The sequence below is a fragment of the Pongo abelii genome, chromosome 8, assembly GCF_028885655.2.
Source record: "Pongo abelii isolate AG06213 chromosome 8, NHGRI_mPonAbe1-v2.0_pri, whole genome shotgun sequence".
NCBI lineage: Eukaryota > Metazoa > Chordata > Mammalia > Primates > Hominidae > Pongo > Pongo abelii.
In genome coordinates, this window is record NC_071993.2 from 101,727,406 (window position 1) to 101,742,338 (window position 14,933).

Below are 14,933 nucleotides of genomic sequence, written 5' to 3' on the forward strand. Positions count from 1 at the left end.
TTCACTTCCTTGTAAATGGCGTTTTACTGATTCCCAATTGTGAACAGACTCATTGTATTGAAACGGAGTTATACAAAAATCAGAAGTATTCCAATCACATTGCATTTGTAATCTATGTTCTAAACTCATAATTCTATCTCCCATCCATATAACAGTTTGTCTTAGATCTTAATTTGATTAGCCAATTTTTGATCAAAATCTGACTGCAGGATCTGGCCAGCAGCCTGCAATGCAACTGGGCTCTCTCTTTGTTCCCAGGTGGATTGGCAGGTTGAGAAATAATAGACACACACAAGATAGTGAAAGCTGGGTCCAGGGGTGTCACCACCTTCTGGTCCCATGGTACCAACAATGCACTGGATATACCAGCATTTATTATTAAGTTTAGTGAGGGCGGGGGTAGGTTAGTGAGGGATTTAGGGTCATTTGATTATGAGGTGAGATGGTCACATGGGGATGAAGTAATTCTTTAACATAACATTTGTATGTAGAAGTACAGTACATTTGTATGTAGAAGTACAGTATACAGAGATAAGAATTTACAATATAGTGTGTGCATCAGTAATTTCTAACAGAGCCTTAAAACAGAAACACAATCTTTCCATAACCTATGATTAGCAAGATATTAATCAGCAGTAACAATTGCAACAAAAGCTGGTTACAAACAATCCATGGAAACAGGATGTGAAGCTAGACAAACGGTTAGACCAGAAATTCTCAGAAGGGAGTATGTCTTAACCCTAAAGAGGCCTAGAAGGGCCATGGCAAGATAAGGGCATTTAAAGCCCTATCTTATCCATATGGACAGGCAACCCCCATGCATCTGTTTATAGGTTCTCCACAAGGGCCGCATTCCATTCCCAGAGCTATGAACATCTGCTTTTCTGGGATAGGAATCTTGGTGATGTGAAACCTCCCTGACTGCACATCCATTCATAGGCTCTCTGCAGGGGGAAACACATCACGCGCTGTTGGCTCGTTCTGGCAGTCCAACCTGGCATTGTCCTTACACAATCCTGCATGCAATTTTGTATTTACAATAATCAGGAGCATTTCACCTTTATTCTGTAGCAATAGTTTCAGGGGGGTCTCCCTACAGTAAGGAACATGTTTGTTATTAGAGATTTCATTAAATAAGTCCTCTAGTATATTAGCCATGTGTTTTATTCAGAATAGCCATGAAAATTGAACTTCTCTGAAGAATTAATTTATGCCTGTTGTAAAGGAAATAACTATGGGTTCAGGACCAGCAAAAGCAGATAAGTGATAGATAAGAAGTTATAGACTTCCATTATTAGATCCACAAACTAATGTTTTAATTATACTATAGCTACAATATATAAACCCCAAAATGACCTTAGGGTTTAGTAATGGTAGGAAGAAGTTCAGAAGATGTATAAGTCTTAGGGTTTTTTCTTGAGAGAAAAATGGTTTAGCAGTGTTAATATGATATGTGAACACCCCTCGTTGTGTAATAATTACCATATACAGAGAGTAAAGGGCTGCGATTAGTATATTAAGCCTTATAAGCATGATGGTATGATTAGATCAAGAGAATGATGCTGTAGTTATGAAGACTACTCCTACTAGATTGATGGTAGGGTGCAGGGCAAGGTTAGCAAGACTAGCTAGGAGTCATCATATGGGTATCAGGGAGAGGAGTGTTTGAAGGCCCTGTGTTAGCAGTATGGTTTGGCTGTGAACTCGTTTGTAGTTTGAGTTTGCAAGGCAGAATAATAGGGATGAGGTTAGTCTGTGGGCAGTTATTAGGGCGGTTGCACTGGTAAAACTTCAGGGGGTTTGAATGAGAAACGCTATGACAACAAGTGCCATGTGGCTTATGGAAAAGTAATGAGTGATTTTAGATCAGTTTGGCACAGGAAAAAGGAGTTTGTTACGATTATTTCTCATAAGGATAGTATGAGGGAGGAATAAGCTGTAAACTCTGTTGGGGGTTAAGGATTAAGGTGATTTGTATAATCCTATAGCCATCTAATTTTAGGAGCACTGCTGTGAGGACTATTGACCTGGCAATAGGGGCCTCTATGTGGGCTTCTGAGAGTCCTAGGTGGAGTCCATAGAGAGATATTTTTAGTATAAATGCTATGATGCATGATAATCATAAAAGGCTATTAAACAAGGAAATTGTTAGTTCTTGAAGCTGGGTATTGGTCTTAAGGTGGACTCGAGAGTGATGATAAATTTCTCAAGCATCAGTGTTTGAATAAGTGGAATTTCAAATTTGGGTCTGCTGTATATTAGCTGTGAGACACTGAAAATGAATTTGTCATTCTCTGAGCTCAGTTTTTTTTTTTTTTTTTTTGAGACAGAGTCTTCCTCTGTAGCTCAGGCTGGAGTGCAGTGGCATGATCTTGGCTCACTGCAACCTCCATCTCCCAGGTCCCCATTCAAGCAATTCTCCTGCCTCAGTCCCCCAAATAGCTGGCATTACAGGCATGCACCACCATGCCGAGCTAATTTTTGTATTTTTAGTAGAGACGTGATTTCACCATGTTGGCCAGGCTGGTCTTGAACTCCTGACCTTGTGATCCACCTGCCTTGGCCTCCCAAAGTGTTGGGATTACAGGCAGGAGCCACTGCACCTGGCCATTTGTTTAAAATAGAGTAAATAGACCTGCTGAATATGTTGATGTGAGTATTAATTGTAATCTGCATAGCAATTGTCTGACCATTGCCTTGAACATCATAGGCCATCTGAGTGGCAAGTATAATCATCATCATGTTTATATTTAAAATTCAGAAATATTTGAAGCCTGTGTGGCTGAATAAAAGCATACAAATACAATGAAAATATCATGCTAAGTCAGGCTTAGTAAATGGACAAAATAGTGACTTCACTTGCTGTTATCTATATCTACTTTCCTAGCTCTCAAAGGTCTATGGCCCTGTGTTCACTGTGTATTTTGGCCTGGAACCCATGGTGGTGCTGCATGGATATGAAGCAGTGAAGGAAGCCTTGATTGATCTTGGAGAGGAGTTTTCTGGAAGAGGCCATTTCCCACTGGCTGAAAGAGCTAACAGAGGATTCGGTAGGTGTGCATGTGCCTGTTTCAGCATCTGTCTTGGGGATGGGGAGGATGGAAAACAGAGACTTACAGAGCTCCTTGGGCAGAGCTTGGCCTATCCACATGGCTGCCCAGTGTCAGCTTCCTCTTTCTTGCCTGGGATCTCCCTCCTAGTTTCTGTTTCTCTTCTTGTTAGGAATCATTTTTAGCAATGGAAAGAGATGGAAGGAGATCCGGCGTTTCTCCCTCATGACGCTGCGGAATTTTGGGCTGGGGAAGAGGAGCATTGAGGACCGTGTTCAAGAAGAAGCCCGCTGCCTTGTGGAGGAGTTGAGAAAAACCAAGGGTGGGTGCCCTACTGCATATCACTGACCTTACTGGACTACTATCTTCTCTACTGACATTCTTGGAAACATGTCAGGGGTGGCCATATCTTTCATTATGAGTCCCGGTTGTTAGCTCATGTGAAGTGGGGGTTTGAAGCTGAGAGCCAAGGGAATTTGCACATATTTGTGCTCTGTGTGTACAGGCATGATTGTGCATACAGTTTGGGTATAAAATGTTCATCTATTCCCATGTTCTCCTGAACTTTGCTTTTTTGCTTTCAAATAAGAAATCATGAATATAGATTTTGAGTTCATTTTTTGAAAGAGCTAAAGAGCAGTGTTTTTCCCATTACCTATTCCAGAACATGTCACCAGAGAATACTTGACCAGTGGACATGGTGGGAATGGCCCTATCACACCCGTATGGAGTGTGAATCAAATGGCATGTGCTTTTATTTAATTGGACTGTGTTTGTATGGTCAGCCTCACTGACTTGTCTGGGGTTTCTTTTAGGCCCATGCTTGCCATTCTGGCCAGTAATGACATTCTACAGTTTTTATTGCTTAGGCATATCTTAGTGCAGTTCTCATCAATTATTATTTCTCTGTAAACACAGCATTATTTTAAAAATAGTATTAATTATTTCTTGTTACTCTATTGATTTATATATTTTCAGTAAATACATGCTGTAGCATAATTCTGTGAAATACACAAATGTCAATTTATAAAATGATTTAACTAGATTTTAATTATTAGTAATAACTCTGTAATCTGCATTCCATATGTATAATTTGGCTCTGTTTCAGTTTTACTTATCTCTTTCCAACCATATTTATGAAATTTTGGCTCAGAAATTTATTTAATTATTTTTTTTCCATTGCCAACTCTACTCATCTATGAAGTTTTACAATGAATCTGTTTATCAGCTTGGATACCAAATTACCTTGTTTTTAAATTCTGTTTTCCCAATGAAGTGAAAGACTGAAAATCAGATTTATCTGTGAATGACACACACAAACTAACAGATTTCCAACTGTTCAATGCCTGGCCATTCATTCAGAGTACTTTTGATTAAAGTCACTATTTAGGGCCTATAGGTATCAGGGGAAATTCAGCCCCTGACATTTTAACGTGAGTCCCTTTCTATACACCCTAAGTGTCAGCCAGTCTGAGAAATAAAGTGAAAGAGTACAAAAGACAGAAATTTTAAAGCTGGATGTCCAGGGGAGACATCACATGTTGGCAGGTTCCATGATGCCCCCCAAACCACAAAACCAGCAAGTTTTTATTAGTGATTTTGAAAAGGGGAAGGAATGTACGAACAGGATGTGGTAACAGAAATCACATGCTTCATAAGGTAATAAAATATCACAAAGCAAATGGAGCCAGGGTGAGATCACAGGACTGGGGTGAAATTAAAATTGCTAATGAAGTTTCAGGCACTCATTGTCATTGATAACATCTTATCAGGAGACAGGGTTTGAGAGCAGACAACCGGTCTGACCAAAATTTATTAGGCGGGAATTTCCTCATCCTAATAATCCTGGGAGCACTATGGGAGACCAGTGCTTATTTCATCCCTTATCTACAACTGTAAAATACAGATGTTCCCAAAGCTGCCATTTTAGAGACCTCCCCTTGGGAATACCTTCCTCTCAGGGATGTTCCTTGCTGAGAAAAAGAATTCAGTGATACTTCTCCTACTTGCTTTTGAAAGAAGTGAAATATGGCTCTGTTCTGCTTGGCCCACAGGCAGCCAGACTTCAAGGTTATCTCACTTGTTCACTGAACATCATTGTTATCCTGTTCTTTCTTCAAGGTGCACAGATTTCATATTGTTTAAACAATTTGTGCAGTTAACACAATTATCACATGGTCCTGAGGTGACATTCATCCTCAGCTCAGGAAGATGATGGGATTAAGAGATTAAAGTAAAGACAGGCATAGGAAATCACAAGATTATTGATTGGGGAAGTGATAAGTGTCCATGAAATCTTCACAATTTATGTTCAGAGATTGCAGTAAAGACAGGCATAAGAAATTATAAAAGTATTAATTTGGGGAAATAATCAATGTCCATGAAATCTTCACAGTTTATGTTCTTCTGCCATGGCTTTAGCTGGTCCCTTCTTTCAGGGTCCCTGACTTCCTGAAACATATAGATGAAAATTTGGGAGCTCTTTAAATATAAAGTTTAATATCTCAAAATAATAAGAGCTATTTATGACAAACCCATAGCCAATATCGTATTGAATGGGCAAAAGCTGGAAGCATTCCCTTTGAAAACCAGCACAAGACAAGGATGCCCTCTCTCACCACTCTTATTCAACATAGTATTGGAAGTTCTGGCCGCAGCAATCAGTCAAGGGGTATCCAAATGGGAAGAGAAGAAGTCAAATTGTCTCTGTTTGCAGGTGACATGACTGTATATTTAGAAACCCCATCATCTCAGCCCCAAAACTGTTTAAGCTGATAAACAATTTCAGCAAGGTCTCAGGAGACAAAATCAATGTGCAAAAATAACAAGCATTCCTATAGACCAATAATAGACAAGCAGAGAGCCAAATCATGAGCGAACTCCCATTCACAATTGCTACAAAGAGAATAAAATGCCTACTTACACAACTTACAAGGGATGTGAAGGACCTCTTCAAGGAGAACTACAAACCACTGCTCAAGGAAATAAGAGGTGACACAAATGGAAAAAAATTCCATGCTCATGAATAGAAAGAATTGATACTGTGAAAATAGCCATACTGCCCAAAGTAGTTCATAGATTCAATGCTATACCCATCAAGCTATCATTGACTTTCTTCACAGAACTAGAAAAGAATACTTTAAATTTCATATGAAGCAAAAAAAGAGCCTGTAGAGCCAAGACAATCCTAAGCAAAAACAAAGCTGGAGGCATCATTCTACCTGACTTCAAACAATACTACAAGGCTACAGTAACCAAACAGCATGGTACTGGGAAAACTGGCTAGCCATATGCAGAAAACAGAAACTGGACCCTTTCCTTACACCTTATACAAAAATTAACTCAAGATGGATTAAACACTTACACATAAAACCTAAAACCATAAAAACCCCAGAAGAAAACCTAGGCAATACCATTCAGGACATAGGCACGGGCCAAGAATTTGTGACTAAAACACAAAAAGCAATGGCAACAAAAGCCAAAATTGACAAATGGGATCTAATTAAACTACAGTGCTTCTGCACAGCCAAAGAAACTAGCAGCAGAGTGAACGGGCAATCTACAGAATGGGAGAAATTTTTTGCAATCTATCCATCTGACAAAGGGCTAATATCCAGAATCCACAAGGAACTTAAATTTACAAGAAAAAAAGAAATATCCCCATCAAAAATGGGCAAAGGATATGAACAGACACTTCTCAAAAGAAGACATTTATGCAGCCAACAAACATATGAAAAAAAGCTTATCAACACTGGTCATTAGAGAATGCAAATCAAAACTACAATGAGATACCATCTCATGCCAGTTAGAATGGTGATCCTTACTAAGTCAGGAAACAACAGATGTTGGTGAGAATGTTGCAAAATACGAACCCTCTTACACCATTGGTAGGAGTGTAAATTAGTTCAACCACTGTGGAAGACAGTGTGGTGATTCCTCAAGGATCTAGAACTAGAAATTCCACTTGACTCAGCAATCCCATTACTGGGTATATGCCCAAAGGATTATAAGCCATTCTACTATAATGACACACGCCCATGTATGTTTATTGTGGCACTGTTCACAATAGCAAAGACTTGGAACCAACCCAAATGCCCATCAATGATGGACTGGAAAAAGAAAATGTGGCACATATACACCATGGAATACTACACAGCCATAAAAAAGGATGAGTTCATGTTCTTTGCAGGAACATGGATGAAGCTGGAAATCATCATCCTCAGCAAACTAACACAGGAACAGAAAACCAAACTCCACATGTTTGCACTCAAAAATGGGAGTTGAACAATGAGAACACATGGACACAGGGAGGGGAACATCACACATGGGATCTGTTGGGGCATGGGGGGCCAGAAGGGGGACAGCATTAGGACAAATACCTAATGCATGCGGGGCTTAAAACCTAGAAGACAGGTTCATAGGTGCAGCAAACCACCATGGCACATGTATACCTATGTAACAAACCTGCACGTTCTGCACATGTATCCTAGAACTTAAAGTAAAATAAAAGAAAATTTAAAGAATATAAAATTTATCAATCACTTGATTATAACAACTTCATTTCAGAGATCCTCCACCAAACAAGAAAACCTTTCCTATAATTTAATTTATTTAGCTATTAAATGATAGGCTGGGCCTAATCAATATCAAATTAAATAGGTTAAATTTGTAGGATGGTTAGAGATGAGGGCATTTAGTTCCTAAAGAAGAAAATTCATTTTTAAAAAGCTACAGAAGAAAAAAACTCCACTTATCAATTTACACTTTCTTGTTTGCCTTACCTGGGATTTATATTTAAAATAAAAGTTTTTGGCCAGGTGCAGTGGCTCATGCCTGTAATCCCAGCCCTTTGGTAGGCCAAGGCTGCTGGATCACCTGAGGTTGGGAGTTCGAGACCAGCCTGACCAACATGGAGGAACCCGTCTCTACTAAAAATACAAAATTAGCCGGACGTAGTGGCACATGCCTGTAATCCCAGCTACCTGGGAAGCTCAGGTGGAGAATCACTTGAACGTAGGAGGCAGAGGTTGTGGTGAGCTGAGATCATGCCATTGCACTTCAGCCCAGGCAACAAGAGTGAAACTCCATCTCAAAACAAACAAACAAAAAACAAAAACAACAAACAACAACAAAGTTTTCATTTAATTTTTTTGACAAACTAATCTATGTTAGGCATATTATTCATTTATATTTGTTTTCCTACACATAAAACACATTCTGCTTCTTACATTTATTTTCTTAAAGACATGAATTCACCCACAGTCTCTTTGGTTCCTCCCTACTGGCTCAACACATGACTCTTTCAGCTATTCATTATATATAAAAATCTTTGAAATCTCCAACTATTCTTGCCCTTTCCATCTCAGTGCCTTGTTGTCTACAGACTTTGCAGACTGATGTGATTCCCTCTGAAACATGAATTATTAGGTTTTAAGAAAATGTCTTTTTATTCTTTCCAAAATAAAAGACAAATAGGCTGGGAATGTAAATTTAGTATTTGAACAACCAGCTAGGTTGGAACGGTCAACTCAGGATTAATGTAGAAGTGAAGTGTTGATTTTATGCATGCCGAACTCTTTTTTGCTGTTAAGGGAATTTGTAGGTAAGATAGTGCTTAAAATTTCTAAACTACTATTATCTGTTAACAAATACAGTGTTTTATATCTAAAGTTTAATAGTATTTTAAATTGTTTCTAATTCTTCAGCCTCACCCTGTGATCCCACTTTCATCCTGGGCTGTGCTCCCTGCAATGTGATCTGCTCCATTATTTTCCATAAACGTTTTGATTATAAAGATCAGCAATTTCTTAACCTGATGGAAAAGTTGAATGAAAATGTCAAGATTTTGAGCAGCCCCTGGATCCAGGTAAGGCCAAGATTTTTGCTTCCTGAGAAACCATTTATGCCCTTTTTTTTTTCTGACAAATCCAAAATTCTATATGGATCAAGCTCTGAAGTACATTTTTGAATACTACAGTCTTGCCCAGACAGCCTTGGGGTGAATATCTGGGAAAGATGGCCAAGCCCTTTATTTTATGCATGGGAAATAAATGCCTCAATATAGGCCTAGTTTCTAAGTCCATTAGCTCCCTCATCAATGTTTTTCCCGCTAAACTCCAAAGCCCTGTTTCTATAAAGTACTTTGTTGACAGCCCCAAAGTGTGCTCATATCACTCCATGGATATCCAGGCACTTTGGAGGTCTCCATTACTCACAAGGCTTGTCCTTCAATTCACACTATGTCGTATTATGTGACAGAAATATCCTAATTTAAAAGACATTATCTCCTTCAAGGAGGGAGAATATTTGGGACTATAGAAGCTGCCAAGAAATACTGAATAGGGCAGGGGTGTTTGATATATCAGTGGGGATTCTAGCTGATGAGATAGCTGGGTTAGGAATGACAAAATTATTGGTTTTATGGTGTATGAACCATAAACAGACATCACACTTATACTCTGTGCTGAGTTGGCATGTTTTATTCTCTGCCTAAATAATAATTGTGTGATTTTATAGAAGTCATTTAACTGCTCTGGTGCACAGCTGGAATTTGAAGTATCTTTGAGCCCCTCCTACTTCTAAAATACTAATTCAATTTCAGAGGCTGCTTGATAGAAATCAACATAGTAGGGACTAGCTTTGTACTATCAATCAGGTTGTCCAAATTCTTTTAACCTATGCTGTCATCTACAAAACATGAATGTAGTAATTCATGCCATCTTATATTTCAAGATTATAGAGAAGAATTGTAAAAAGTAACAGAATTAACATAAAGATGCTTTTATACTATAAAAAGGAGGTATGAGTCTAGGAAATGATTATCATCTGGTTAGAATTGATTCTCTGGTCAGAATTTTCTTTCTCAAATCTTTTATAACCAGAGAATTACTACATATGTACAATAAAAATTTCCCCATCAAGATATACAATATATTTTATTTCCATTTATAGCTGTAATTTACAACCAGAGATTGGTATATGGTATGTGTGCTTTTATTAAAATCTTTTAATTTAATAAATTATTGTTTTCTCTTAGATCTGCAATAATTTTTCTCCTATCATTGATTATTTCCCGGGAACCCATAACAAATTACTTAAAAACATTGCTTTTATTAAAAGTTATATTTTGGAGAAAGTAAAAGAACACCAAGAATCGATGGACGTGAGCAACCCTCAGGACTTTATTGATTGCTTCCTGATGAAAATGGAGAAGGTAAAATGTTAACAAAAGCTTAGTTATGTGACTGCTTGTGAATTTGTGATTTGTTGACTAGTTCTGTGTTTACTAAGGATGTTTTACTGGTCAAACAGTAACACTTGAGAAGCATTTTAAGTTTTTATTGTATGAATGAATAACAAAATAGACCACTAGATAGACTAATAAAGAAGAAAAAAGAGGAGAATCAAATAGACACAATAAAAAATGATAAAGGGGAGATCACCACTGAGCCCACAGAAATACAAACTACCATCAGAGAATACTAAAACACCGCTATGCTAATAAACTAGAAAATCTAGAAGAAATGGATAAGTTCCTGGACACATACACTCTCCCAAGACTAAACGAGGAAGAAGTCAAATCCCTGAATAGACCAATAACAAGTTCTGAAGTTGAGGCAGTGGTTAATAGCCTAAAAACCAAAAAAAGTCCAGGACCAGATGGATTCACAGCCGAATTCTACCAGAGGCAGAAAGAGGAGCTGATACTATTCTTTCTGAAACTATTCCAAATAATAGAAAAAGAGGGACTCCTCCCTAACTCATTTTATGAGGCTAGCATCATCCTGATACCCAAACCTGGCAGAGACATAACAGAAAAAGAACATTTCAGGCCAATATCCCTGATGAACATCAGTGCAAAAATCCACAACAAAATACTGCCAAACCAAATCCAGCAACACATCAAAAAGCTTATCCACCATGATCAAGTAGCCTTCATCCCTGAGATGCAAGGCTGGTTCAACATTCGCAAATCAATATATGTAATCCATCACATAAACAGAACCAATGACAAAAACCACATGATTGTCTCAATAGATGCAGAAAAGGCCTTTGATTAAGTTCAACACCCTTCATGCTAAAAACTCTCAATAAACTAAGTAATGATGGAACATATCTCAAAATAGTAAGAGCTATTTATGACAAACCTACAGCCAATATCATACTGAATGGACAAAAGCTGGAAGCATTCCCTTTGAAAACCAGCACAAGACAAGGATGCCCTCTCTCAACACTCCTATTCAACATAGTATTGGAAGTTCTGGCCAGGGCAGTCAGGCAAGAGAAAGAAATAAAGTATTGAAATAGGAAGAGAGGAAGTCATACTGTCTCTATTAACAGATGACTTGATTGTATATTTAGAAAACCCCATTGTCTCAGCCCAAAATCTCCTTAAGTTGATAAGCAACTTCAGTACAGTCTCAGTTTACAAAATCAATGTGCAAAAATCACAACCATTTCTATACACCAATAATAGACAGACAGCCAAATAATGAGTGAACTCCCACTCACAATTGCTACAAAGAGAACAAAATACCTAGGACACAAACAAATGGAAAAACATTCCATGCTCATGGGTAGGAAGAATCAATATCATGAAAATGGCCACTGCCCAAAGTAATTCATAGATTCAATGCTATCCCCATCAAGCTATCATTGACTTTCTTCACAGAATTAGAAAAATCAACTTTACATTTCATATGAAACCAAAGAAGAGCCCACATAGCCAAGAAAATCTAAGCAAAAAGAACAAAAGTTCATCATCACTGGGTCATTAAAGAAATGCAAATCAAAGCCACAATGAGATACCATCCCATGCCAGTTAGAATGGTGATCATTAAAAAGTCAGGAAACAACAGATGCTGGAGAAGATGTGGAGAAATAGGAATGATTTTACACTGTTAGTGGGAGTGTAAATTAGTTCAACCATTATGGAAAACAGTGGCTGATTCCTCAAGGATCTGGAATGAGAAATACCATTTGACCCAGTAATCCTGTTACTGGGTATATATCCAAAGGATTATAAATCATTCTACCATAAAGACACATGTGTACGTATGTTTATTGCAGTACTATTCACAATAGCAAAGACTTGGGACCAACCCAAATGCTGATGAATGACAGTCTGGATAAAGAAAATGTGGCACATATACACCATGGAATACTGTGCTGCCATAAAAAAGGATGAGTTCATGTCCTCTGCAGGGATATAGGTGAAGCTGGAAACCATCATCCTCAGCAAACTAACACAGGAACAGAAAACCGAACATTGTATGTTCTAACTCATAAGTGGGAGCTGAACAATGAGAACACACGGACACATGGAGGGGAACATCAACACCAGGGCCTGTCAGGGGGTGGGGGACTTGTGGAGGGATAGCATTGGAGAAATACCTAATGTAGATGACAGGTTGATGGTTGCAGCAAACCACCATGGTGCGTGTATACCTATGTAAAAAATCTGCATGTTCTGAACATGTACCCCAGAATTTAAAGTATATATATATAAATCTACCCAAGGAGAAACAGAATGCACACTTCAGGTGAAATGGAATCAATTACTGACAAATGTGAAAATACAAAATATGCCATATGATGAAGATGGGCGTCATTATTGCACACAGTTTATTTGAGAATGGGATAGAATGGCTTAACCTAGGTGGGTTTCCTGCATTCCTGCAAATTGAAATAGGCCATAAAATATTTGCAGTGAGAGTCAGAGGAGGGGTTTCAGATGGGTTGGAATGCTCTACATGGAGGTGCAGAGGTGGGTGATGGGAAAGAGTAGGTGGATGGAAGAGGGAAGGGAAGCCTTTATTGAGTGTAAACGAAAATGATTTGTACGGATAACAGTTGGAATTTGGTGTCTATCAGATAACGTGTAAACATCAATGCTGTTGTCATCGCACCGTTGTTGAAAAGGCTATTTTTTCTCCATTGAATTGTCTTGGCAACCTTGTCAAAATCCAAATGACTATAAATGTGTGAAGGGTTTTTTATTTTTTTGTGCTCTCAATTGTACTCCATTGATCTATATGTCTGTCGTAATCCCTATAGTACACCATCTTAATTACTGTAGTATTATATTAATATCAAGTTATTAAATCAAATCAAGGAGTGTGAGTCTTTTGTTGTTCTTTTTCAATACCGTTTTCACTATTCTGGGTCCCGTGAATCTTCATATGAAATTTAGAATATACTTGTCAATTTTCTCAAAGGAGGCAATGGGGATTTTGACAGGATTGCATTAAATCAGTAGATCAGGGAATTATGCCATTTTTAAAATTGAAGTGAAATTCACACAATATACAATTAACCATTTTAAAGTGTAGACTTGAGTGGTATTTAATGTATTCACAATGTTGCAAAACCACCAGCTTCCTCTGGTTTCAAAATGTTTTTATCACTCCACAAAAACACAACATATTCATTAAATAATCACTCCATTCCTCCACCCCATCATGTAATAACCTTTAATCTTCTTTCTGTTTCTATGGATTTGCCTGTTATGGATATATAAATGACTCACAGCATATGTAACCTGTTATGTCTGAGTCCTTTCACTTATAATGTTTTGGAGGCTCATCTAAGTCACAACGTGTATCAGTACTTCATTCTTTTTTGTCGCTGAAATATATTTTATTTTTCCATGCACATATATCACAATTTGTTATTCATCTGTTTATGGACATTTGCATTGTTTCCAACTTTTGGCTCTTATAGATAATCTTGCTTTGACCATTTGTGTATGTTTCTTTATGGGCATGTTTTCAACATTCTTGGGTATATTCTCAGGAGTTGAATTGCTGGGTCAAATGGTAATTTTATTCTTATCTTCTTGTATAAGAGCCAAACTTTTCTACAGTGAATGTGGCATTTTATATTCCTTCTGGCAATGTAGAAGGATTTCTATTTTCCACATAGTTGCTAATTATTGTAATTTTCTGTATTTATTGAAGCCATCCTAGTGAATGTAAAGTGTTATCTCATTGTGGTTTTATTTATTTATTTATTTAGAGACAGAATCGTACTCTGTCACCCAGGCTGGAGTGCAGTGGCATGATCTCAGCTCCCTGCAACTTCCACCTCCTGGGTTTACACAATCCTCCTTCCTTAGCCCCCAGAGTAGCTGGGATTACAGGCATGTGCCACCACACCTGGTTAATTGTTATATCTTTGGTAGAGATGGGTTTTCTCCACTTTGGCTAGGCTGGTCTCGAACTCTTGACCTCAGGTGATCTGCCCATCTTGGCCTCCCTAAGTGCTGGGATTACAGGTGTGAGCCACTGCGCCCAGCTCTCATTGTGGTTTTAACTTGTATTTAATGACTAATGATTTTGAACTTCTTTTAATATATTATTACCCACATGTATATCTTCTTTGGATAAATGCCATTCAAGAACATTTTCTGTTTAAATTAAGTTGACTTTATTTTTCTTTTTAAGCTGTTAGAATGGTTTATGTATTCAAAACATTAAACTCCTTCATATACATAATATGAAAATATTTCCTCCCATGCTGTTGGTTGTCATTTCACATTCTTAATTATATTCTTGCTGCACAAAGTTTAATTTTGATGAAGTTTGGTTTATCTATTTTTCCTTTTGCTCCTCTGGTATCAAATTTATAAATCTATTGCCAAATATGAAGTCATGAAGATTTACCCCTATATTTTATTCTAAGAGTTTTATTGTTTTAGCTCTTATATTTAAGTTTTTCCATCTATTTTCAGTTATATTTTTCATCTGGAGTGAAGTAAGGAAGATCTCAGCTTCATTCTTCTGCATTTCACTGTCCTATTGTCTCATCACCATTTGTTGAAGAGATTCTTTCCTTGGATTGAATGGTCTAGGCACCCTTGATGAAAGTAAATTTGCCATAGAT

At 37.7% G+C, this 14,933-nt stretch overlaps 1 protein-coding gene across 2 annotated transcripts in view; it reads left to right on the top strand.

Moving 5' to 3' along the window:
- Nucleotides 1–14,933, top strand: part of CYP2C9 (cytochrome P450 2C9) — a 77,567-nt gene that overhangs the window by 13,917 nt on the left and 48,717 nt on the right. The window contains exons 2-5 of one of the 2 annotated variants that reach the window (XM_024253966.3): nucleotides 2,888–3,050; nucleotides 3,223–3,372; nucleotides 8,756–8,916; nucleotides 10,087–10,263. In XM_024253966.3, the coding sequence (XP_024109734.3) occupies nucleotides 2,888–3,050; nucleotides 3,223–3,372; nucleotides 8,756–8,916; nucleotides 10,087–10,263 (651 nt within the window). The remainder of the gene's footprint in view (nucleotides 1–2,887; nucleotides 3,051–3,222; nucleotides 3,373–8,755; nucleotides 8,917–10,086; nucleotides 10,264–14,933) is intronic. The other variant, XM_024253967.3, reaches the window with a different exon arrangement.